This window comes from Athene noctua, chromosome 23, assembly GCF_965140245.1.
Source record: "Athene noctua chromosome 23, bAthNoc1.hap1.1, whole genome shotgun sequence".
NCBI lineage: Eukaryota > Metazoa > Chordata > Aves > Strigiformes > Strigidae > Athene > Athene noctua.
The window spans coordinates 4,791,554-4,817,464 of NC_134059.1; the positions used below are offsets into that span (position 1 = coordinate 4,791,554).

The 25,911-nt window shown below is 59.2% G+C and overlaps 1 protein-coding gene across 1 annotated transcript in view; it reads left to right on the forward strand.

The window, feature by feature from the left end:
- The first annotated feature begins 3,814 nt into the window (after positions 1 to 3,814).
- GRM4 (glutamate metabotropic receptor 4) overlaps positions 3,815 to 25,911 on the forward strand; it is a 51,171-nt gene continuing 29,074 nt past the window's right edge. Inside the window, exons 1-3 of the mRNA XM_074925768.1 lie at positions 3,815 to 4,033; positions 12,530 to 13,312; positions 22,142 to 22,358. Of these exons, the coding sequence (XP_074781869.1) occupies positions 12,794 to 13,312; positions 22,142 to 22,358 (736 nt within the window). The 5' untranslated portion in view covers positions 3,815 to 4,033; positions 12,530 to 12,793. The remainder of the gene's footprint in view (positions 4,034 to 12,529; positions 13,313 to 22,141; positions 22,359 to 25,911) is intronic.

A 25,911-nucleotide genomic window follows, 5' to 3' on the forward strand; every position in this document is an offset into this window, starting at 1 on the left:
GCTCTTACTGGGACTCCTGCTTTTTAATTGTGTAGATATTACAGCTAATTACAGTTCTATTAATATTCACTTTGAATTAAAGATCTATTTTCCCCACCCTTCTATCCAGAGGGAATTAAATCCACACCCAAGGCAATGGCAGGCACTGACAGCATAACCCACAGATAAAAAGGACCGTGTGTGATTCCTGAGCCCCTGTCTCTTTGACGCGAGTGACCCGTGAAGAGGAAGGAGAAGGCAGTGGCTTGGCCATCAATTATTCAAAGCCCTTTTGCAGAGCTGAGCCGGAAAGTCCAGTCTATAAGATGCGGTTTCATGTTTTCCTATATTAAAAAAAAAAAAAAAATTTGCAAGCAGCACGTCTCCCTGATGGTGCTCAGTGGCTTTAGCAGTGGACACGGTGACCTTCCTCTCTGGATGGGTGCCAGGGCAGTGGGATGCTGGATGCTTTGTGGCTGGAGCTGTGCCTGGCTGGGAGTCAGCCATGGGCTGAGTGGGCTCGGGGCATGCCAGAGCCTCCTGCCCGGGGGTCTGCAAACCCTGGAGGCTCAGGGAAAGGCTACTGGTGGCCCTGGAGATGCTGGAGCACCCTGCAGTTCCTGGATGGCCATGAACACGGAGCTGGGAATTGGCTTGGGGTGGACCCCTCCAGCCCTGCCCCTGGGATGGGAGAGGCCGTGAGTTGGTCAGTTCCTCTTGCTTTGAACCTGATGAGGCCGTATTGATCCTCTGGACAACGGTACTGCATCCTTTTGCTGACAGTATCCAACTCTCCTGGAGTATTTGATCATCTTTTGACCCATGTGCCGAGGAGGAGTGCTGCCCGCAGCAGCAGCAGCGACCTTTGTGGGATTTGCTGAACCACTTTTGGGGTAACCGGGCTGCTTCACCGGTATTACTGGGGCATCTCCCATCCCCCCCTGAGCCCCCCCAGCTGTCCCGCTCAGCTGCCACAGCGTGGACTTTCCCATTGTGCCAGGGGAAGCTCAATGGCATCGGCTTGAGCTGGGTTTCCAAATGTTAATTGTGTTTTGATGTTCTCCGTGGTGACACGACTGCTGATGATGTTTTGACTTCTGGCTGATGGGGTGTGAGAAGGGGAGTTGTTTGGTCCATGAGGCTTGGAGAAAAGGAGAGAAACACTGCCAGCAAGTCCTGGTGGCAGGAGTATCCCCCAAATCCCTGGGACTCAGGTCCCCAAGACTGGGGGCTGGTGGGGGGTTGGATGAGGATTATTTTCCACCCGAGCCAGGGGAGCAGGCTGCTGGGGCAATTCAAGTGATGCTTCAGCCCAAACTTCTGTGTAATTTAGCCCAGGCACCTTCCCCCAGCGATTCTTTGGGACCTGGGCAAAGCAGAGCAGGCTGGCCTGGGCGCAGAGCCCTGCCCCAGTGCTGCGGGACCCCAGGCTGTGAGCGGGGTGCCCTTGTTTCTCCTTGAAGGCAGAGCACGTGTCTTAGAAATCCCCTGGGAGCTGAGGGCTTCACCAGACCCGGAGCAGAGAGCTTGACCTCAGGATGCCTCCAAGAGCTGCTTTTGGTGAAGGGATTTGTGCTGGGCTTATCCCGTGGTGGCTGGAGCCCCCGCAGTCCTGGCTTGTGGGTGACCCATAAGTTTGGGGCGCTGGCTGGTGCCTCTGGTGTGCCCTGAGGCAATCTGGGGCTCGGGGTGGGTGGGGGGTCCTCTCCTCCCAGAGACTTGGTCGCCCTGGGCACCGATGGGAGCAGACCCCTTCCTGCCCAGGACTTTCTGCCCTACATCATGCCAGTCCAAATAGCCCCCTCAGATCACCCGGTAACCCCAAATGTGGGTCCTTGATTGGGTCCCCAGGGCTCTCCCAGCTCTGTTGCAGTGTTTCAGCTGCTGCCAGTGGTGGGGACAACGTGGGTCCTCAGTGTTTGGATCTCCCACCGGCTGCTCTGCTCCCCCTGCAGAAGGGCCTGGGCGAGACCTCACCCCTCCAAGAGCCTTTTGGAAATAAGTCATAGACCCCCCCTCAAAAAGCTGCTGCCTTGGAGCCCTGCTTGGGGACAGGAGGTGGCTTCTGGTGGGGCAGATGGCAACTAAGAGCTGGGTTGTCACCACCATCCATCCTCACGTCCCCTCTCCATCAGCCACAGCGCAGAGGTCCTTTTGCTTCCATTCCTGGCGTGGATGAGGGTTGTACCCCCTGTGTGTGCACTCATGGGGGGGCTGGACGGGGCTGTCCCCCTCCTGGCGCTGCCCTCCCCTGCACCGGAGCAGAATAACAAGGAGAACCGCCCTGGCTCTCTCGCTGTAAATGAAATCACTGCAACAGCCTGGTCTCTCCGCAGGAGACAGCGCTTCGGGCATGATCCCGTGAGTATCTGAATCCCTGGGAATACCACCACTTATTTTAATGGCAGGAGGGCAGCTGGCCAGCTTTTCAGGCAAGTGCATCTCTCTGGAGAGCACATAGCTCCTTCAAAGGCCTGACCAGGGCGTTGTGCTGGGAGCTGGATGGTCCTGAGTGCTCCTGGAAATCCAACTCATCTCCAGGCTCCTAACCAGGGTCTGGGCGAGGGGCAGGGCCCGGGCCCTTCGCAGCAGCTCCCTCCCTGCCCAGGGCCTGGCTGACCCCGCGCAGGGGCTGGCGTTTCCCTGTTCCAAGCAAGCAACACAAATCAACCCTTAGGGAAGCCGAGGCTGGAAATGGGTGTCGGAAGGGCTGGGCTTTGCTTTTTGGTGCTTGGAGAGGCAGGTGGAGGTGCTGAAAGCCCTCCCCACAGCCAGACCCCCGTTTTGTGTGCAGGGACCCCAGTCCGGGTGCTCTCGCAGCCCCGTGTGCTGGCAGGTGTATTCCCTAATCGCTCCGGTGACCGATTATCTCGCAGTCATTACCATGATGGATCGGAGCAGTTAATGTGTCAATGGCCATTACTAGGGGGCTGTGTTTTCTCTGGATTAATGAATTGACACACCACGATCGGCTCCTCGGAGCTTTCTGGGGCCTGGGGGGGGTGGTTTGATAGCGCAAAGAGGCGACGCACGAGCCGTGGGCCGCGGGCACGTGTGCGAAGTGGGGTGTTGGCATCATTTTAAGAGAAGGGCAACGGTTTGGGGTGATGAGCCTCCTCCCTCGTCACTGCCCTGGGGAGCTGCTCCCACCATGGGGAGGGGAAATTTAGGGCTGGTTCTTAGTTGATGCAGTGGGAGCCGGAGCCTCGCAGTGATGTGTGGGGCACCCACGCTGTGCCCCCACTGTGCCCCCTGCTCCTTGCAGGGCTCGGCGAAGGCGTTTGCACCCGTGGGAGCTGTCGCGGGCCCTTGGCTTCTGCAAATGCTGAAAGCGGAGGATGTGACCTGCGGAAAGGTCTTTAGCCCGGCGGGGTCTGGAGGCCCAGGCACCCTCAGTCCTGCTGCCGTGTCGCTGGCCGCGGTGAGGGCTGGAGGGGATGGGCAGGGAGGGAAGGACAAGCACAAGCAAAATAACGTCTGGATGCAAAGCCCGGGCGGGGAGAGGTGCTGGGGGGCAGCAGGGCATGAGAGGGGCCGGCTCCATCCCCCTCCCCAGGGCTTCTGCAGCCCGGCGCTGCTGGGCCGAGGGGGCTTGCGGGGCTGCAGCCCTTTCCCCCAAACCGGGAGCCGGGGGAGCAGCCGGAGGGGTCCCCCGCCGCCCCCCCGCCGCGGTGCGCTAGTGCTTTAAAAGGCTGGCAACGCCGGCGGCGGGCTTCCCAGCGCCTCTTCATGCAAAACTTCCCCGGCCCCGGCCCTCCTCCTCCTCCTCTTCCTCCTCCTCCTCCTCCTCCTCCTCCTCCTCCTTCTCCTCCTCCTCCTCCTCCTCGTCGCGGCTGCGGAGCGCGGCGGGTCCCGCCCGGCTGCGGCTCGCTCGGCTCCCGGGCCGGGGCCGGGGCTGGGGCTGGGGGGGGGCCGGGGGCTGCCCCCGCCGCATGCCGCAGGGCCCCCCCGGGGTGCCCCCGCCCCGCCGGGGCCGGAGCCGGATCGCGGCACCGGGCAGCGGCCGCGGGCGGAGACGGGGTCGGCGGCGCCGCCAACTTTGCGCTGCCCGCGGGTAAGTGCGGGGCGGCGCGGGAGGGGCGCGGAGCATCCCCGGGACGCCCGGTCTCCCCAAAACCTTCCCCGAGGGGCTGGGGTGTCTCTCCTCCTCCTCCCTGCAGCCCGGCTCCTTCCTCCCCCCCCCCTCCACCTCCTACACCCCCCTTCCCCATACCCGCAACGCTCCAGCAAATTTTCCGCCTTTCCTTATTATTTTTGTTTGGGGAGGGCGGGGGGCTGCGACAGCGGGAGCTGCAGCAGGGAGCCCCCCTCCTAGAGCCCGTCCCCCCCCCCCTTCTCCGGCGGCTCCCCTCTCTCCCACTCATGGCATTATTCATAGTTGTGGGGCTGCGGAGCGCTGCCCCTCGCCCCCCCGCAGCACCGTCCGCACCCCAACGCATCCCGCCGTGGGGTGCACTGGTGTGTGTGGGGGGAGGACACCCCCTTCCCCATCATTCCCCAAGCCTGTCACCTTTGTCCCCAGAGGTGCCCATCACCCCGGAGTGGGCTACGAGAAGGGAGCTGGGGGTGAGGGGGGGGGCTCATCCAGCTGGGGGGGGGGGGCTGCGAAAAGGGATTCGGGGCAGGGGCTGGGGCCGAGCCGCAGGCGGGTGGGTGCCCTCACGTCGCCGCAGCGGGCAGGGCCCGCAGAGCCCTCCGCAGGGCAGGGCAGGGGGGGCAGAGCCGGGGCTTTGCCCAGGTCAGCGGGGAAGGGGCTGCCCCTTCCCCCCTTGGAGGGGTTTTGGGGGGTAAGACCCTTCCCCGGAGCGTGAGTGACCCCGCGGAGGCACCCCCGGGTTGGGGCAGGGAGCCCGGCTCTGGGTGCAGACACCCGCTCCCAGGTTTGTTTTCCTCTCCGGAGCGTTCTCCCGCTTCTCGGTGGTTTGGGGAAGCCGCGGGTCCGTGTGGCTCCGGGAGCTGCCGGGGAAGTTGGCAGCCGTGGGAAAAAAACGGAGAACTCTCCCACCACCTGCCCGGGCACAGCCCCACCACCCTCCTCCTCCTCCTCCTGGTGTGATGAGTTGGCCGTGCTCTGCCAGCCGGGTTATTTTTCTGTGGTTTTCCTCGGGCTTTGGGGGGGGGGGGGATGCCCGCTGCCTTCAGCTGCGACGGAGAGGCTGTGGAGTGAGTCGCTGCCATCGCCGGTGACCTCTGGCTTGGGGCTTGACGGGGGGATGGCACGAAGCGGGGCTGGGGTGACCGGGGGAGCTCACCGGCACCGCGCTCACCGAGGCAGGGCTCGGGGAGGGAGAGGACTGAGCTGATCTGTTGAATGCAGCAAGGAGCTCGGGAAAATGCCAAGAGAAGTGCCAAAAGAAAGGGGGAAAAAAAAAAAAAAAAAAAAGCAGCTCATTTCCTTCTTTCCCTTTGCTCGCCATAAGCAGGGCTTTATCCATACCAGGGCAGCGGGTGGGGGGTGCGGGGGGACGTGCTGGGCACGGCTGTGGCTGGGGGGAAGAGCCGGGGGGAGACCCTCCTCCCTGTGTCCTGCCGCCGAGAGCCGCGCTCCGATGGGATGTGCAGAAATCCCGGCGGCTTTCGGCCAGGCTGGGGGGCTGCAGGGCCGGGGGCCGTGGCGAGGGTGGTGGGTCCCTGCGGGCCCCCCCCAGCAGGCTGGGATGGTCCAGGCAAACCCCTTTTGGGGAGGGCAGCAGGCGCGGAGTTGGTGGTGCTGAGCAGCACCCCAGGGTGTTTGGGCAGCAGAGGGGGAGCTTCAAGGGGATTTTACAGTGAAATCCGAAGCTCGGGTGCAGCCGCGGCCTGTCCCTGCATCCCGAGGGCCAGCATCGCCTTGCGGAGGAGCCTGCCGGCTCCCCAAAAAAGAGCGTCACGTGCCTCAACTTTGGCATCAAGCAGGAGGAGGATGGATTTGTCAGCTCAGCCACCCCCTTCCAGCTCTTCCCAGAAAGGCAACGGCTTGAAGATGTGGCAGGTCCTAATTATAACGTACGCGAACCCGCTCCCGCCGCCCTCCCCGGCTTCACGCCCGCTGCGGGCACCGACTCTTCCTCTCGAGCTTCGCGGCTAATGGAAGGGTTTCCTCTGCGGGATGGTCCCGTTCCCTGGGCCCCTGTGCTGTGGGTGGCCCTGGGCAAAGCCCGGCTCAGGACGGGGGTCTCTACCCCTACTGGTGCTTTCCCAGGCTGGGTACAGGCAGGGGCTGGTGCTGCCAGACCATGATTTCGGGGTGTAGGTGTGATGGGGAGCTGGGCAGTATCGTGGGCACTGCTGGGGACCGGCTGTGCTCTCTCTCCGAGCCAGCGCCATCCCAATTTGCAGAAGGTGATCAAAAATTAATTGTGGGATTTTGCTGCACGTGGCAGGAGCGGGGATGAGCTCGGCTCCCTCCCTCCTTCCCCCTCTCTCTCTCTGGCCTCTCCTGGCTGGAGCTCGGTGCGTGTTGGCTGCCGGCAGAGACCCCGTGTCGCCTCCCGCAAGTGGAGCCGCTGCCATCGCCGCTTGCTCCGCGGCCAGATCCTGCTCGCCTTCCCCTCGCCGCACCGTCCGATCCTTCGAAGTCAGGGATTAGCCCTGGCCTGCTTGGCAGCCGGCAGGGAGGGGAAGGACAGAGCTTGCAGTTAAGGAGATATATTTATATATATATAGCGCATGATAAACATTCCCTGATCTGTGCCCAGTGGGAGCATTTTTCTTTGAGGTTCAGCATCCTTCTGGGGATGCTCCGGGGCGGTGAGGAGGGTGGTGGTACCCGGCTTAACCCCCCGTGGGGCTCTGAGCCAGGTGCTGGCAGGACCCGGTTGCAGAGAGCTCGAGTTGGCAACCTGGCTTGGGCTTATGCAAGCGTCATGGTATCAGTTTGTGCATTGATCGAGGGATTGCTGGGGCAGGGGTCTGTGTCTTGGAGCGCATCGGGTGGGTTTTGATGGTAAAATCTGGGGTCTCTGCTCACCGCTGCCTGCTGAGCCGTGGCCTTGCTTTTCCTCTTAGTGAACGCTGGGGTACTTGACCTGAATACTTAAGGTTTTGCCTGTCGAGAGATAACCTGGCGTCCCCTCCCTCCGCGTCTAAATTCTGCTGTACTTCACGGAGCTTTTGCAATTAAAAAAACCAGGAGCCAAAGCGAAGTTCCCTGTAATCGCTTGCAAGTGGGGAAGAGCGAGCGTGCGCTAATTGGGATATTGTGCTGCGTGCCGGCTGGCCCCGCTTGCCGAAGGAATAGCAGGTGGGGAAAGAAACGGCCTTGATTTTCAAAAAGATGCCAGCCAGCTCACGGCAGCCGGTGTGGCAGAAGCTGGCACAGCCCTCCCAGTGCCGCGGCTGGGCTGGGGAGGTCTCCTTGGTGGTGGGCTGGTGGGCAGTCGGCTCCTTGGCAGCCAGGGATGGGCAGGTGCAGGTGAGTGCTGGGCGCGGGCTCCTTATTTCTTCACCTCGTGGTCCACGTCACTGGCTCAGCCTGGTTTAACAAGCCCGGATACAACTGGGTGGGCTCAGCGCAAAACCAGTGAGTGTCCTGGTTCTGAACTGGGAGCCAACAGGTCCTGCACAGCCGACAGCAGAGCTCTGCAGTCCGTGGGAGCAGGGTCTGCTTGGAGAGGGGTGGGATGCTCGGTCCACCCTGAGATAAGCTCAGACTGGGATCTAAATAACTCGCCTTTGCCCACTGCCAGCGGTGATAAAGCTGCGATAAAGCTGCGGTGATTAGCGCTTAGCTGGCGCTCGGGTTGATGGCACGAGATGTGAACTCGCCTGCCTGCAGCGGCACGGGCTCCACGGAGCTAATGGCAGTAAAATGACTTGGTTTTGACTGGGATTCTTGCAGGGAGTGGAACGAGGGAGAGAAATGGGCCGTTTCCGTCTGTATTTATTTATTTCCCTCCCTGAAGGAGCTTTTTCATTGCTGCAAAATCCCTGTGTCGAGGGACAGATCTGGGGGGCTCCAGCAAAGAGCCCCTCTGTGCTTGCGCAGCTGCGATGGGCCCCGGGGCTGGGGGTCAGGCTGGGAGACGGCTCATTCGGGGTCGGTCGCTGAGATTTGGGGATCCCTCTGGGCTGTCTGTTCCTGGGACTGCAGCAACACCAGGCTGGGGAACGGAAATTCTGCAAACAAAACCCATGCAATATGTGGAGGGGGGGCTCCAGCTGCCTCTCCTGGAGATGCACCAGCCCCAGGGAGCAACTGGGGAGCGACTGGGAGCACTGGCCTTGGCTCCAAAGCCCCGAGGTGCAGATCCCTGCGTGTGTCCGGGCCGTGTGTCCGGCAGCAGCCGTTGGCGATGCGGCTGGGGATACATCCCAGCACCTGTGAGCATCTCTGGGCTCTGCGGGACGTGGCGAGCCCGGGTTGTGTCTCGCTGCGGCCCCGGGCGGTGCGGTGCTTGCAGGGATGCACGGAAGGAGCTGCGGGAAGGAGCTGCAGAGGTGAAGCCTGGGATGGCCAGTCTTTGTCGCCGAGACACAGTCTCTGCTCCGGGCACTGGCGATGGTTTTGCAGCAGGAGCTCTGCACGGCGCAGGGGAATTTTTAATCAGTGTTTGATTTCTCCTGCCCAGCTGAGCCCCTCGCTCTGCCCCATCCAGGTGCCGTGCTGGGTGGCGATGCCGGTGCTGGCCGGTGGCTTGGTGGCACGGCCACCACTAGAGGGGGGCAGGATGCCACCTTGCAGGGCCAGCCCCGTGTCCTGGGGTGCTGGGGACCCGCAGGGCAGTGGCAGAGCCCAGGAGCCAAGCGCTGTCCTTGACCCCCTTGGCTCTCCCCAGCACCCACTTCTAGAGCTCCTGACTCTCGTGAGGTCAGTCTGGCTCAATGGCCTGTGCCCGGAGATCCACTCGGTTTGATTTGTCCTCGCGTTGCTTTCCAGATCGTGGATCCGGCTGTTGCACTGGCTGGGGTGAGGGTGATGGAAGAGCTCGTTCCTCACTGACAGTGTGCCGGTGGGCAGCGGGAGGAAGCAGCGCTGCTCCTTCCTTTGGCACTGGGCATTTATCCCACCCCATTTATGGCCACCCGCGGGGGTGCGTACCTGCACCTGACCTGGCAAATCTGCAAATATTTCTTCCCCCGGGGCAGTGCTGGCCCTGTGGAGCGGAGCAGATGGGACAGGAGGGCGGCTCGTAGCGCATGGGGAGGGCTGTTCCCCGCTCCACGAGCACCTGCTGTAGGCAGGTGTCTCCCTCCAGATGTGCGTCTCCCTCCAGATGTGCGGGATCAGCCTCATGGTGGGAGAGCTGCTTTGGGGAGATGCAGGAGCTGGGCTCCCTGTGGATGCAGAGCCCGGTCCCACACCTCAGAGGAAGGATGGGTTTCCCTCCTTCTTGCCCTTGAGCTGTAAGTGCTGGGCTCCTGCTCGCCCAGCCCCACGCAGGGCTGGCCGCGTCCCCGGCACGGGTGGGACCAAGGTTTGGGTTGTGTGGGGAGCAGCGACTGGTGTGTGGCTGTGGGGATGCTCAGGGCAGGTGGAGAGTGATGGAGGGAAGGGGGTTGTCGACTCCTGCCCCTTCCCGACGAGCGCCCAGGCCGTTTGCAGCACAGGCTCATCAGGTAATTCAGGCTGCATCTCCCCTAATGATTCAGCGAGGGATTCAAACCAGCTCCCCCCCTCCCCTCCCCATTATTTGTGCTTTCTTCTTGCCTGCCGTGATATTTTTACCTTCAGTTCGTTCAGATTATATGATCAAAGGGGAGACAACAGAGAGGAAAAAGCTTAAAAGAAGAAAGGGAGAGGCTGTGGGCTCGGGGGGCACTGCCAGCTCTGCGGGAGCTGCCGTGGGCTCAGAGGATTTTCCTGGGACTGTGTCCACACGGTGACCATCACACCTTCTCCGATGGGCAGAAATGTCACAGCTCCAGGGGCGAGGGTGTGAGAAATGATCCGATTTCAGCTGGTGCGGGACTGCCTGGGGGGCTGCAGTGTTTGAACATCTCTGGGTCTCCCCATCCTCTGCCTCCTCGCCACGGGCAGAGCCTGACCCGCTTCCAGGCTGTAGCAGGAGCTTTCCGCGGCTCCGCTCCCACTGCCGACGCGTGGGATGATTCTTGCAGAGGAGACGGGGCCGTGCGGAGGGTTGGTCCCTGTCCTTGATCCCCACTTGAGCGGGGCTGTGCTCGCGGGGGCTCTGCTGGCAGCGGGCGGGCGGGTGTTGCGCTGCAGCACTCCCAAGCTCCTGCCTTTTGAAGCAAAGAGCTTGGCACTGGATAATTCCAGTTGCTTAAAAGCCCCGGCTGTCAGAAACGCTTTGGAGATGGGCCTTCAACTGGCTCCGACGGGCAGGGATGTGCATAATTTATGGAGGTGAGTTGAGGCAGGGGCCATCCCGGCTGGGGCAGCTGAGGAGATGGGAACCTCCTCCGTGGTGTAAAGGGCTCGGCAGGGCCGTCTCCGGCGGGCAGCACCCCTTGGGCCAGCTGAGGATCCGGCCCAGCAGGCGCGGGCTCGGATGCCGGGATCTGCACTTGAGCTGAGATTAATTTAAGCTGTTTCTTTGGTCTCGCTGTTGCAGCCCATCCTGCTTGGGGAATGCATTTGCCTGCTCGGCTTTCCTCTGCTTTTTTTTTGGTGCCTTGCATTAATCATGTGCTGCTCTCGCAGCATCCATCAGTGGCTGCTTGGAGACAGCAGGGACAGGCTGCAAGGCAGAGCCTTCGCTCAGAAGGGAAACTGAGGCAGAAGGCTGTACTGCTTGGGCAGGGGCAGCTCCAGGGCGTGGGGAGGGGGACGAAGGGCTGTTCTGCAGTGATCTCGGGGCCAAGACTGTGACAGCAGCCTGTGCCCACTCGAGGGGCTCTGTGGTGATAGCAAGAGATGAGGTGAGGGCACAGGGGGGTGCTGTAGGATGGAGAGAGGTAAGAGCCCCTGGGGCTCCCCCCAGCTCCGAGCAGGAGGCTCCTGTGAGGGTGTGGGGCCAGAACGGAGGGGCTGGGATGGGCTGAGCCCTCTCTGCCAGCTCCAGCTCTGCCTCTGGAGGAGCCGGCACTTCCGAGATATGGTGCGGGCAGCGGAGTGCTGGGGCAGCGGGGTGAGATGGCGGTTAACAAGAGCGAGTGTTTTTTTTTCCACCTGGAGAAAGGACCAAATCTCACCCCGTGCTGTCTGATGGTTAATCAGGATGCTGCGCTGCAGGGCAGGGCTGCTCTTTGATTGCTGCTTCTCCGGGGAGAGCAGCTGGTGATGCTGAAATGCTCCCCACAGGCCGTGCTTGGTGCTGGGGATACCGATGCCCCCTGGCTCTCCGGGAGGTGTTGGGATGTGGGTCAGGATGCAGCGTGTGTCCGTGGGCATCGCCCAGGCACCACTCCCAGTGCCTTCACCAGCAGTTTTGTCCTCAGTTTCCCAAGGGAGCCTTCACTCCTTCCTTCCACCCCACCCTGGGCACCCAGCTTGGGGTCCGATGGCTTTTTCAGCCCGCTGCTCTTGGCACACAGCTGACCATCTATCCTTGCCACTTTTAATTTGAATGGACCTTCGGGTTCTTGCCTGGGGCAGCCAGAACACCAGACTGCCCCCACAGCTCGGACGAGCCCTCGGTGCTGTCGATATTTGCTGCTGGAAGCTGTCGATAACGGATGCTTGCAAGGAAGCAGCTGCTGGTTCGGAAATTGGTGGCCTGAAGGAAGAGCAGCAGGAGCAGCAGTGCTTCGGGTGGTGATTCAGATCTGTAACGCCGGGTTTTGGTGGTGTCTGGCCGTGTTGGCTCTCGCTTAAGACACAGATCAGCTCCCAGCCTGCTCGGTTTGCAGCGTGGTGCTCACGACATGGGGGCTCGTGGCAGGCGATTGAAAAGCCTGTTGGAAAACAGCCCCCGGCTCCTTCGGCACCTCCCTTGTTTGAGCTGGGTGGTGCAGGGGGTGGGGGGTGAATCGTGCCTCTGATCCTCACCGAGGGCATGTGCCTGGCAGACGTGGGATGAGGCTTTGGAGGATATTCAGCCTCAGCCTACTTTGCTGGGGACAGGAGCTCGTGTCTGGCTGGGCCGTTGATGGGGACAAGGAAAGGGCAGGTGGGTGCAGCAGGAGAGGAGGGGACTCACCACTTGATAGAGGGGCTGTTTAAAGAGCAGGTTTCTCCCCAGATCAGCTCAGGGTCTAAATTAAGCTCAGCTTTAAGGTGTCAGCCTGGCTCCCATGCCCTGGGGCAGGGTGGATGCTCTAGGGCAGGCAGGGACCAGGGCTGTGGGTGCATGTGGGGTTTGCCCCGCTCTGAGCTCTGTCTTGGGGCCTGTCCCACCCTGACAGCTTCCTGAAGAGGGGATGGGATGGAACGGGATCCCAGGGCCTCCCTCCAGCCCTGAGCTGGCTACCAACCTGGTCCTGCTCCTTCGGGCAGAGTGAGCTGGGGGCCCCTGCACCAGCCCCTCTGCCCGGGTGCAGTTTGGGCTGAGCCAAAGCTGTCGGTGTGGATCCAAAATCAAGTGAATCCCAAATCTTTTTTTTTTCAATAACTCCCAGCACTAACTTCTGCTGGGCTCCCCGGTGAAAGCTTGGAATAGCTGATGTCTTCATGCTTCTGCTTAATTTTCTCTCTCTCTCCCCCTCCCTCCTGTCTCCCACCCCCAAGGGCTCCGGAGGAAGGACCCGAAGCTTTGTTTGGGCTCGTGTCTTCATCGCCGCCTCTTCTCCCCAGCGCAGCCATGCAGACCCTGCCCTCCCCCTGCAGCCTGGCCCCCCGCTGCTCCCCGGGGCCCGGCATCACCGGCGGGAGCCGCTGACGGTGCCACGAGCGGGAGCCCGCCGGGAGCCATGTCGCCCGCCCGCGCCAGCCTCGCTCCCTGACCGCCGCCGCGTTTCGGGCTGCGAGCTCTGCCCCAGCACGGCTTTGGCGATGAGTGGGGGTTATTTTTGCATGGAGCGTCTTTCCTTCTGCCTCCTCCTGAGTGTCTGGAGCTGGGGGTGGGCGCCCGGGGGTGCCGCCAAACCCAAGGGCCAGGGCTACCCGCACATGAACTCCATCCGCATCGACGGGGACATCACGCTCGGGGGGCTCTTCCCCGTGCACAGCCGGGGCGCGGAGGGCAAAGCCTGCGGGGAGCTGAAGAAGGAGAAGGGCATCCATCGCCTGGAGGCCATGCTCTTCGCCCTGGACCGCATCAACAACGACCCCGACCTGCTCCCCAACATCACCCTGGGCGCCCGCATCCTGGACACGTGCTCGCGGGACACTCACGCCCTGGAGCAGTCGCTGACCTTCGTGCAAGCGCTCATCGAAAAGGACAGCACCGAGGTGCGCTGCGTCAACGGCGGCCCCCCCATCATCACCAAACCGGAGCGGGTGGTCGGCGTCATCGGCGCCTCGGGCAGCTCCGTCTCCATCATGGTGGCCAACATCCTGCGGCTCTTCAAGGTAGGGTGAAAATAACCCCTCGGTGAAGCCACCGTGGGTGTTTTTACAATGTTTCTCCACGTGTGCCTTTTCCTCCATGGCTGGGGGTAGGCAGGAGCCAGTGCCCTTAAAACCTGCCTCCCTCAGGTCCCTGGAGATCCCTGCCTCCATCCCCCTCCACTGATGATATTTTTAGCAGGAGGATTTTTGTCTCTTTTCCCCTGGCTTTGTGGCAAGAGGGGGGATGCTGATGCCCCTGGTGTCAGCGGGGCTGTGGGAGGGAGGTCACCTTGCAGGGGATGGGTGAGGAGGTGGGCTGAGAATGGGTGGGGGGTGGGATAACTTCGGCTGGAAGCGACTGTGGGGAGCTCAGCACCCATCTCTGGGGTCAGACCGGGTTGCTCAGGGCTTGGTTGTGGTGGATGTTGAAAACCTCCGAGGCTGGAGAGGGGCCAGCCTCCCTGGGAGCTCCCTGAGGGTTTCTGGGGTGCAGCCCTCACCCCCCCTCCCTGGCTGTTACTTGAGGGGGCTTGGCTGGTCTGTGGGAGTGGTGTCACCCAGGGGTCAGCCTGGGGGGGCCCTGGCTGTCCTGCTCAGCACCCTGGGTGTAAGACGCCCTTTGTCATCATGTAAGACATGCCGGGCACCTCCCTGCCTGTGGCTGTCACCGCTGGACTAACTCTCTCGACTTGCCTGCAGGCAGCTGGTAGCTGGGAGCATTTCAGTATAGACCACCCTGGCGCTGGTTATGGGAGCTGGCTCGATAAGGGGGTGTGGGTTACACCCCCGAAATGTAAGGTCACACTGTACCCAAATGCCTGCAGGGTCGCTGTGTTTGCTGTTGGGATGGAGGCAGCTACTGCTGACGGGGTGTGAGGGCGGCTGTGACCGCTCTCCTCCAGCCCAGGGGCCATCAGCCAGCCTGGGGACACTTGTCCTGTGTCACTGGTCCCGCGTGTGCGGGGGGGGGGGTTCCCAGTGCTCAGGGCTGTGGTGGGACGAGGGCTGGCACTCCCTCCTGCTCTCCGTGCCAGCCACAGGAAAGCTGAGGAGTTTATAATTACTTTTCCCCTCGCTGTGCATTTATTTATCCACAACAACGTCCCTGGGCTAGAGAGAGTGTTTGAACAAGAGCCCCCTCCGCAGCAAATGGCAGGGAGAAATGTAAATACTCTGCACACCCAGCGGGACTGGGAGCCCTGCGCTACCCCTGGAACTGGGTCTCAGCTCTGTCTCCCCTCCCAGCACCCCAAAACCCCTCGGTTCTGGAGGGCTGATGCCGTTTTCCTTTTTCTCTTCCCCCCCCTCCTCTTCCTCTGCCGTCCTGGTGTGCTGAGAGCGCCAGGTGCCCTCCTGGGAGGGCTGGAAGCTGTTAGTGAAGACAGAAAAAACAGATCGCTGATGGAGTTTGATTTTTCTGGGTCCCTCTTTTTAAAACGTGTTAATGTTCCAGGCGATGAGTGAGAGAGCTATTCAATAATTAAAATAATATAAATTAGAGGGAGCGGGAGGAACTTAAAAGCTATTTGCTGAGACAAAAAAGATTGAATGCTTGCCTCGGAGAGGAGGAGGGAGGCAGGCAGGCAGCAGGAAAGAAGGCAGGGGAGTGACAGTCAGAGGAGTGGGGGGTACCTACCTCCTTTCTTTTTTTTTTTTTTTTTTTTTACCCCTTCTCATCCAATTCCGATCCTTGGGCAAAGCAGCTGTGACCTGTGCATGGGTGCTCAGATGTGCCCATGCCCCAGCCCCTGCACCTGGGCACTGGTGCTGCTGGTGGCCCAGTAAGGACATGTCTGAAGCCCTGGGTGTCCCCAGCAGCTTTAAAATCCAGAGTTGTTCTCAGCCCAACGTGACAGGGAGGAGGTGGGTAGAGGATGGAGACCTCAAAACCCCCCGGGAGGGGAGGATGCAGAGCTCAACCCTTCCCAGTCAGCAGTGAGTCTGTGTGGGTGCACCCAGCACTCCCCGATGGTCCCCAGCACAGCGACATCATTCCCATGGGACGGGGGTCTCACCCTGCCTCACAGGGCACAGCCTTGCTCCTGCAGCAGCTGGGGGCTCAGGGGGCTCTTCACCCCTGCCGTGACCTGAGAGCTGCTGCCGCTCTTTGTTATTCAAATAGTGGGTTTATGGCAGGGACATGCTTAAAATGAAAATAAGGCAACTTCCATTTCACGCTGCAGCTGACCTTTAAGCGAGGGGGACTCCACTCTGAGGTTCAGCAAAGCCTTCGCCTTCCCGGGCGCCGCGGCGCAGGCGGTTGCCTTTGCCCGTTCCCTTGGGAATGACGTTTGCCGGAGCTCTGGCTCCTGCCATGGCATCGGGGCACGAGGTGAGTGCTGCTGACGTCCCCCTTGGTGTTCCCCCAGCGAGGAGGTGCTGGGGTAAAGTGCTGGGAGCTGGAACAGGGGCCCCCACTCCCGATGCTGGGGGAGCACCGGGGCTGCCCCCTCCCCGTGGGCAGCTGGAGGTGGGGGGAAGTGTGGGGGCATTTCAATTGCCCTCTAACTACTTTGATATTTAAATTGCTGAAGTAGTTCTCTGGGAGGGTTGTAGCACATCCAGCGAGCTGCACAGGCACAAAATCAATTCACAAGTCCAACAAGGCGAGGAGTAAACATCTTCCGTAGCTCCCCCTGCGCCCATCGGCGCACGGGCAGGAGCCCTCCCCTCCCTCTCCCCTCCCTGTGTCCACCCGCGTTTCAGTGACGGCTCCTTGCCCCCTCCAGCCACAGTAGATGGGTCCCAGCAGAGCCCTTGCTGGGAGGGGGTCACAGTAGCCCCCCTAGTTTATCCCTGGGAGCTTGGAGCAGCCCCCTTCTCTACCTCTGACCACGCGTGTGGTGGAGGTGGCTGTTCCTGCCCTGGGATGATGCTGTCCCCCTCCACGGTCCCTCGCCCCATCCCACACTCCCCTCCTGAGCATCCCACCCTGCCCCAGCCCTGCTCCCCTCCCGCACCCCCACCAGCCTTCCCCCACCTGCGGTGAGCCTTGCCCCTCCCTGCCAGGGGTTTTGTCGCTCATAAATAAATAACGTGTCCTTCGTTAGATGCCACTGCCTAATTAAAGCTGTACATCAGTGGAACAACTTGCAGATGCGGCATCCTCTGTCCAAGCTGGTTTCGTCACTCCTTGTAGCTCTGCTTGCAGAAAAGCCTTCCCCCAAATCCCCCGTCTCGGCTCCTTGCGATAGCATCTCTCTGGCGTCACTGCGAGAGCTTTCTGGCACGCTCCAGCTCCTTCCCACCCCTTTCTGTTATAGCTTTCCAGCCCCAGCTCTACCCACTTTCTCCTGAACCATGACAGCGATGGTGATGTAAAAGGAACCACGTCCATCACCTGCAAATGTGATCCCCCCAAAAAGCTGTGTCAGGGTCTAGGGCTGCATTTTTTAACCCCATCCAGAACGAGCTGGGACATGAAGCCCGAGTGCTCAGCCAGGTGAGGAGCATCCCCAGCCAGCGGATGGATTTGACACACGCTGGACACTTTGAGGTGCTTGTTTTCTCTGTGGCAGGGAGTGCAGCAGCTCTTTTTAGTGCAGGGGTGTTGTACGTCATGAATAATTCACATAACGGAGGACGATGCCCATCAAGTGTGGTGCTCCACACCTGCAGACACACGAGGTTTTGCTGCCTGGGGCCGGGTTGCTGCAGCCGGGGTGGGGGTGCAGAGCTGGATCAGGCCCCCGGTGCTGAGCCCCTCAGGCTTGTGTCTGCTCCCCGCCACCGGGGATGCTCTGAGGCTTTGGAGACGTGGGATGGGAGGGCTGCTGCATTCAGCACCACGCTTCCCCACTTAGTGGGTAAATAACCTTCATGAAGCCGGGAAGGTGGAAATCGGCCGGGGACGCTCTGATTAATCACCCGCTTCTGCCACTTCGTTTCCTAGTTCTTCACTGGGTTTATTAAATCAAATTGCAGCTGTCTGGCTCCCCTGGGCTGCCCCAGCCCTGCAGCCCCCTCCTTGGGTCCCTGGGCAGGGCACTGCTTGGTGAGGAGGAGTGTGAGGCCGAAGGCAGGGGGGATGGCAGGGTGGGCGAGGAGCACGCCGAAGGGCGGCATCCGCGGCTCTGCAGCCCGTGCTTTGCTCTCGGCTGGGATGGGAGCTGATTTTTTGGAAAAAGGAATTTAACCAGCCTCTGGCAGTGCAAGGGTTTTCTGCTGGAGCTGCCTCCCTGGCATGGGAAGCCAGGTCCACGGGCAATTAAGAAAAAGTTTTCTTTCTCATCGCTGGTTTTACATCGGCTGCCGGCACCCCCAGATGAGCTGTTTTGGCGTAAGCCCATTCCAGGGCTGGCCGGGAGATCCTCCCCCAGCTGCTGCACTCCCCGGTGCTTTATTTCTTGACAGGAGGCAGATTTATTGAAGGGGACTGAGCAGCCTGTGCCCCGCCGGCCTCAGCCCCGGCGTCGGAGCTGCCCGATTTACACGCTCGGTTTAACAAGTCCCAGCAAAGGAGCGGGCAGGTCAGGAATCTGTTGCTCCCTGCCCCAGGCTTTGTCACCCCGGAGCCGCTGCTGTGTGTCACCCCGGAGTGGCTGCCACGTGTCACCCCGGAGCAGCTGCCTTTCGGTGGCACCCGGAGCTGGGAAACAGAGGAATTTATCAGCTCCATGCCGTGTCGGTGCGTCACGATGCCCAAGCGATTTGCCTGTCCTGTGCGGTAGGAGCAGTTCCCCCCATTTTCAGCTGGGGGAAACTGAGGCACGGAGACCTGGTAAACAGCCCAGGGTCTGTGGGTGCAGGATCTTTATCGCTCTCCAAGGAGATGCTGAGGGCTGGATCCTGTCTTGGCACTGGGCCTGATCCTGCAACCCTGGGGAAGGGACAGCGGGACGGGGGCTGCAGCTCGCTCTGTTCCCGTGACAAGGTCTGACCATCCCCCCCTCAGCCCTCCCCTCCCTCCTCCAGCCCCTGCGGTGCCTGACGCTCTCCCTAATTAAAAGCTGCCGTCCAAATGGCTCAATGATGGAAATTCTAATTAAATCAATTCCATCTTGTCAGTGAACCAGCGGTTTGCATAAGATATGCATGAAATTGATAATTATGGTTAGGGAATTAGCTGCTCCAGACCCTGTTCCTGGCATGGGGGGGCTGCTGGAGGAGCAGCAGGGCTGGGGCGGGAGCCCCGTCTCATGAGGATGCTCCTGACCGGTGTGTGTGGCTCTGGCTGTGCAATGGACTGTTTATTTTTCGGCTCCTTCCATCCTGGCACCTCAGGCTGATGTTCAAATTGATGGTTTAAGCCTTGGTTGGGGCCGCACCAAAATCACTGCCTTTGCCTAATTCTCCCCAGTCTGGAGGAATTCTGTCCGCTGCTGGTAGAGAAAACACCGCACCAGCTCGTAAGCCGGCGTTTTGCAGTGCATTTGAGGTTGAGCACACCAGTCCATTGACCCAGGGAGCTGGGGGGACCAGGATGACACCCCCGGTCCCAGATCCCACCTGCTCTGTCCCTGAGGGCCATTTTTCCAGGTTAGGAGTGCTTCTGGATGACTCTGGGTTTTGGTTCAAAAAAAAAAAGGAAGAAGGAGATTTTGCCCCCTGCCCTGGGGTTACTCACCACTCTCGATGGGACAAGGGAGCCTTGGGGTGCAGGAGAGCTGGTCCCACTGATTCTCTCCCCCCCGCCTCACCACTGTGGTGTTTATCCCAGGCTGGAGATGAGCCAGGCAAGGTATCACCAGTACCCAAATATGCAGCTGAGATACATTTCCAGCTCCCCCTCCCCACCGCATCCTTCTGCTTTTCTAAGAACCTTGAATTCCCTGCCTGCATTTTGCTTTTATGGACCTAAAAGGACTTTTGTCTTTTATCTGAGAAAATAGCTGGTGCCAGGAGTTGGGTTATTGTAGACCAGGAGATCAAAAAGGCAGAGAGGTAAAAAGGCAGAAGTCTATGAAACAGTCAGGTGGGAACTGGTCTTTTCACTTCTATCCAAAGCAGAGGAGTGAGGGAGAAGAGCTCTTTTCCATTTGTTTATTAAAATCCAACTTCCAGTTTGTAGCCTGTAGATCAACAGGTATTTTCTAGGCTTCATTTCCCCGCAGGGGTTTGGGCAGGACGGGCATCCCAGGGGTTAAACCCAGACGTGCCCCTGCTGACTGAGCTTGGTCTAGATGTGCGGTGGCACCGGGAATAGCTGGGAATTCTCCATCACCAGTGCCCTGCTGAAGAGGCAGGGATCTGGTTAAAGTAAAACACCACGTGAAGAAAAAAAAATCACTGGGAAAGGATCCCGGGGAAAGGCAGGGCTGTGTCCCTGCCCCCAGATCTCCTTTGACGTGGGCACGGCGGCGTGCATCGCCTCCATCCCGAGCCCCTGTGGCCCTCCTTTGGCCAGGCAGGGAGGAGGCAAGGAGAGAAGACATGGAGCAGCCCCCCCCATCCCGTTCCCCCCTTCCCCCCCAGGATGAACGATTGCCAGACGAGCGCCTCGCCTGCTGAGCAGAATTTTAATCGAGTCTCATGCCCTGGCTCCCGGTCACAGATACCCAACGAGCAGATCACAGCCCTTCGGAAAGGAGCACAAAGATTGTCACAGGGAGTAATCCTATTTGTGCCTTGATAAAGATTCTTTCCTTTCCCTCTCCCACTCCTTCTGCATCTCTCCCTTTTTTCATCTTATATTTTGCAGGTAGGTAGAAGGGTGGCTGTTTCTTTCCAGCGGCCTTTTAGCATTCAGGTGGAGTTGTGGGTTATAACACCAGTATTGCATTTAATAGAGAGAGAGAGAGAGAGAGAAAGAGGGGAGTGGAAGAAGGGAAAATAACAGAGAAACAAAGGAAAAACTGTGAGATGCAGCCTGGGAGCAGGAGCGGCGGAGGATGGAGTGGGCTGTGGGGGTTGGAAGGAGGGACCGTGGGGTGGCTCCAGCACAAGTCTCCCCATCCTTGGGATGCTGCTACCCAGGCGGGCTCCCAGCAAAGTGGTTTGATCTTCTGACGTGAACTAGGATCCCCACAGACCCCAAAATCTCCCTGTCCCCACTCACCAAGCCCAGATAAGGTGTCTCTGCTGCGGGGAATTGGCTAATTGCTTAATGGGGAGTGGTGATGGCAGAGGCCTGAGCTGAACTGGCCATCCGGCACGTTGCAGGTGCCTGCTGAGCCCGAAGGACTACTGGGATTTGTTGCAGTTCCCCGAGGCTCTGGCAAGTGTTTGTGCTCCTACAAACTGTGGTTACTGAATTATTCCTAAACTGGATGAGAGGCAGCAGGAGAGGGGGAAGGACCCGCAAGAGCCGGGGGTTGCTGCTCTGCACGTGCTTGCCCCCAGGCCATGGGGTGGTTTGGGATCGTGCTGCTTTCTTGTTCTTCCTCCTTGTGCTCTGTCCTGGCAGTAAAGTAGCATCTGGGGGAAATGAGAGGGTGGTGGGTGGCCAGATCCTTCCCCAGGCTGTGCTGGCTCCAGGTAGGACTGTCACCACCTCTGTAGCCCTGTGGCCACGGTGAGGCTGAGCTCTAGCCCTTGCGACTATATAAATTTAAAATCTTGTCTGGGCTTTGGGCAGGGCTCTGCCAGCCCTCACCATGTGCCAGGGAGGTGTTGGGCTGTGCCCGGGAGAGGTTTGTGGTACCAGCCTGGGTGTGAGACAGGGGGATGATGGATGGGGCTGTCTGGGTGTTCGGTACATCTTTGGTAGGGAGCTTCATGCTAGTGGGGAGAGCCTGGGCTTGATAATTCAATAAGCCTTTTCCATCTTTAAGATAGATTAATATCTGTGGTGTGTTTTGGAGATGTAAAGTGCTGTGCAAGTGTTAAGCATCGCATGATCCTTCGGTGCTAAATCATTCTAATGTACTGTGTGAGGTGTGGCGGCTCTGGTTAATTTAAAGGGCTTATTTATGGCTTGGATGGACAGGACCTGGCAGGGTGGGGTTGGATCTGTCCTTCCTGGGGCAGGAAACCAAAGGGAGACCTTAGCAGTGCTGTCCAGGGCAGAAGTAAGGTTTTCTCTTTGGTGTCTCCCATGCTGGGCACATCTATTCTCAGGAAACCCTTCTGGGGTCCTGCTGGGTGTACCTGAGCCTCCTGTGGTCCCCAAACCCCGGTGTCTCCAAGGGCTGAGCCAGCCTGCGTGGCCAAGGCTTGGTTCCTGCTTTCCCTGGGGGGTGCTGGTCCCCTTCACCCAGGCAGCACCCAGAGACTCCCACAGCTCTCGTGCTGGCTGGCACCCAGGGAGCATGGAGGGGAGATCAAAGAAGGCAGGAGTGTTACATGTAGAAATGAAAGCCTGGGGTGCTCTGAACCTCTCCCTGCAAAGCCTGGGGCTGCCCAGCTCCTTGGTGGACCTCAGAGGGACTTACTGGTGGTTGCTCTGCCCTGGGACTGGTTTCTGTTCTTCCTCAGGAGATCCTGGAGCCCTGACCTGCTGGGCTCTGCCCAGCCAGGCACTTCTGTGGTGCTTCTGTGCAGTGTAAAGCAGCAGTTTTCACTTTCTGCTTGTTTTTATTTCCCCCTTCCCAGGCACTGGTGTGTGGGGGTTCAGACCAGACTGGAGGGTGCAGAGATGTGGGTCTTGGCATGGGTTGGGGTGGTTTTGTGTCTCCTGTGCCCGGTGATGGATGGAAGTCACCAGATCAAAGCCTTTGTGTTCCCACCAAGTCCCAGTAGAGCTGATCACCCTCCGCTTCATGGTCTTCCTCCATAAGGTGCTGGTCCCGGGTGCTGTGACACATCCCACGTCTGTCTGGTGCCACATCCTCCCACCTGACCCATGGTCTTCCTTGATGTCCTCCTCCGTCTCCTCCAGAGCAGGGCTTTGGGGGCATGGGCAAGGCGAGGGCATCGTGGTGGGGTGGAGATAACCTCTTTCTCCTGACGCTTTGTCTTTCTCCATCCCAGATCCCCCAGATAAGCTACGCCTCCACCGCGCCAGACCTGAGCGACAACAGCCGCTACGACTTCTTCTCCCGCGTCGTCCCGTCCGACACCTACCAGGCCCAAGCCATGGTGGACATTGTCAAAGCCCTCAAGTGGAATTATGTCTCCACCTTGGCCTCTGAGGGCAGCTATGGTGAAAGCGGTGTGGAGGCCTTCATCCAGAAGTCCAGGGAGGATGGTGAGTGGGTTTCTCCTGGGATGGGAGCTCGGTGTGGGCTTTGGAGCAGCTGGGGCCGGAGGAGAAAAGGCGATGGATGGGCACGAAGGGATGCGTCTGGTTGGGCTTCTTGGCCTGAGCTGGGATGTCTCAGTGGTGCATGAGCAGGGATGGGTGGCACAGTTTGGGGGACAACCCCAGAGTGGGGTGGGTTTTGGGGCAGCCCTGCTGATTGCAGGGGCAACGTGGTGGCCGGTAAGGATCCAAAGTCTCCAGCCAGGATCGGGACCAGCAATCCCAAGCTGCCTCCGCTCCGCAGGGCAGGTGGGTTTATTGCTGCCGCCTCCTTTTGGAAAGCATCTCGAGATCCCATTCCCCGCTCACCGGGAGACCCCAGATCCGCTGAGCTGGGCTAACCTCCTCCCTCTGCAGCTGAGCCATGGTGCTGGGCATGTTCCAGAAGAAAAGGCTTTTACAAATACTCCCAGGTTTTAACAGAAAATAAAGTTGGCACTAACATGCGCTTTGCCCAATTTTAGTGGAATTATCCCCGAGGGCAGGTGCTTTAACTTGTCTATAGGCTTTGGACAAGCGGAAAGTCCATGCTCAGCAAAACTCTTTGGGAGGATTTGTCTGGAGCCAGAAAGCATTTTGCTGATGGGAGCGCTGGGATGCTTAGCAGGGATTAGAAGCCTCGGGAGCGGCAGAGGAGCTCCTGGGTACCCGCTGGTGGCCGAGCATCAATCCCGACACTGGCTGGGATGGTGAGGACGCCGGGTGGGGCTGTTGTGGGTGCTATTACCACGAGCCCAGAGCCACCCTGAGACCCCATGGTGGGACTGACACAGCACTGGGGTCCCTCCTGGCTCCGGCATCGCTTCACCTCTGCAGCAAAGCGTGCATGGGGTGAGACGGGAGCTAAAGAGTGTTTTCCAAGGCAGTTAAAACCCCGCAGAGCACAGACTGCTGCCTATTACTGGCTTAACTGTATCTGAATGGCACATTAAGTTCTGGCAAAATCGGTGGGACACCAGCCTATCTGGAGCTAGTCAAACTGTGTTATGGCCTTATAAATGGATAAAGGGAATAAAAACTTCTAGGTGACGAGCTCCTAATCAAAGCCCTATAAATAGGAACAGCGTTAATTCTGTCTCGCGCGCGCGCCCTGGCACTGGGAACCGGCTGTGCTTTTAATATGCAGAGAAACCCATCTGGGGATTCAACCTGGAAACTGCTCTTCAGGATTTTAACTTGAAAAGCAAAATATTTTCACGGGGCTGCAGTTTTGCAAGGAGAAGCGTGTAGGGATGCTTTGGAGGAGGCGGGTGCGATGCCTGTTGTACGGCTTGGGCGTGGGGCGTGCTGCCTGGGTGCCCTGTGATGGGACATGGGTGGGAGCGGTGCTGGGGTGCCTGTGCTGAGCTGGGGTTGTGTCTGCACGCAGCTGCGTGTGACGACGAGTGGCTGAGGGGGATCCATCCATCTGCAGAGGCAGAGGTGCTGTCGGGTGTGTGTGGTGCCCGGCAGGTTAGGGGGGTGCTGGAGGGGGTACCCCGTGGGATGGGGTGCCCTGTGAAAGGGCTGCAGGGCTGTGGGCAAAGGGCTGGGTTTGTGGCTCTGTCACCAGCTTTGCCACTAGCCCTACCCGGGTTTGTAAATGCGAACAGCAGCCCCATCTGGCTAGCGATGATAATGAGATGCTCATCTGACTATGAGAGGAATAAGGAAAAACAGCCTTTGGGGGCGGGGGGGGGGATTTTTGCATTATCTTCAGCATTTTTCCACCCTAAAAATAAAAGAGTTTTCTTGCCTGCCTTGGGCTGTCGGGTCCTGCCCCACAGGGTGCCCAGAGCAGGGCTGATGGCACCGCTGGGTGACACGGGGAGGTGGCAGCAGTACTGGGTTAAGCAGCTTTGTTAGCCCATGCCTGGCCCTGTTGTGCCCTTCCCCTGCAGCAAGCACAGCCGGAGGATGCTCTGCTGCCCTTTTTGTGGCCACTGCTCCGGGGGGGAGGTTCCGGGTGCCGGTTGCACGTGGCCAGGAGAAATGGGTTGGTGCACAGGCACGGTTTGAACCCACGTTCCTCCTCCATTAAGCACCAGTAAGGAACAGTTGTCATGACTGGTGGTCCCACTGCAGCACGAGCACTTCTTTTGAGATACCTGTGGTTCCTGCGAATTCCTGTAACCAGATGGTTAATGATATGACAGCGTAATTGCAGAGTAAACGAGTGTACATGGAGTAGAAATGCACGCGTATTAATCTGGGGCTGAGGCAGTCCTGTAATTTGTGTATCCACATAACCCAACGATTATGTGCATTAGTGATAATTTAGTTATCAAAAAGCATAATTCCACTGTAATTGCGGTATAACAGCGGCATAAGTGCAGCCCGTGCGTTATCAGCAGTAACGCTGCTTCCCTGCTTGTGCTGCAGGAATACGTTTATTTATAAGAGCCACTGTATATCAGCTCGAGCACAGAGCCCCGGGGCAGTGGCTCTCACCTGGGTGCCTGGGTGGGTTCTGAGCTGCTCCCTAAAGCATCTCCCTGGGGAGGGAGCGCCAGGGGTCGGCCACGCTGCTTTGCCCTTGGAAGATAGCTCTGCAGCCAGGAATAACGGTATGGTTGGACCAAGAACATGCTGCTTTTTTTTTTTAATTATTTTTTTTTTTATTTAAATTAGAAAATACCCCAGCCTTGCCCCCTGTGGTGGTGACTGCAAGATGGGACGAAGAGCCAGGGCTGTGCCTGCTTCACCTTTTTGTCTTCCCCCAATAAAAACGGCTCTGCTGACACTAAATATCTTTACGCCAGTGCAGAGCCACTGGGAATGGGTGAAGGATCCGTCTCCTCTTTTATAGCCTGTTTGTATATGCCTGACTCTCATTTGCGCTCCTCTGGCAGCATAAAGGGGCCTGCGATTTATTGCTGCTTCAAGGTGCCTCCAGCCTGTCGAAGTGATGTCAACGGGCTCTCGGTTGAGGATCTGGCCTCTGCCGAGGGTTTTCCAGCAGTCTGTCAAGTGGTGGAGTTTACCCCTGCTGGGGTATTTATGCCGGGGGAAAGGGCCAGCCCCTGCCCACATGGGTCAGAGAGTGGCAGCGCTGGCTCTGCCCAGGGCGGGTTTCTCACCCGACCCCGGGATCAGGGTGAGCGTCTCCCTGCTCCTCTCCCGAAGAGCTCTCCGCTTCATTTTTCATGCCAAGCCTGAGTCTTCAGAGTCAGTTTTTATTTCCATCAGGCAATAATGCTCATTGCTGTAGTTAGCAGTTAGCATTCAAGCTGTTTGCTTTCTGATGCATTATCAACTTGACCTTCAGTTTCAATTTTTAGCAAAGCCTCGTGTTAAAGCCTTTGCCATCGCAATGGAAAGCATTTCTGCTCAAGGCACAAACCGACCCCCTCTGCTGTGGAGGGGAGAAGAAACTCACTCTGGGGACAGGTTATTTTTTCAGCCGGGGCTGGCCCTGGGCTACTGAGACAGACTGACCTGGGTGGGCCATTATATCTTATACATTGCAATTACTCTGGCAATTATGCAGTTGGCCCCTGGCGATTGCTGGTGGTTGCAC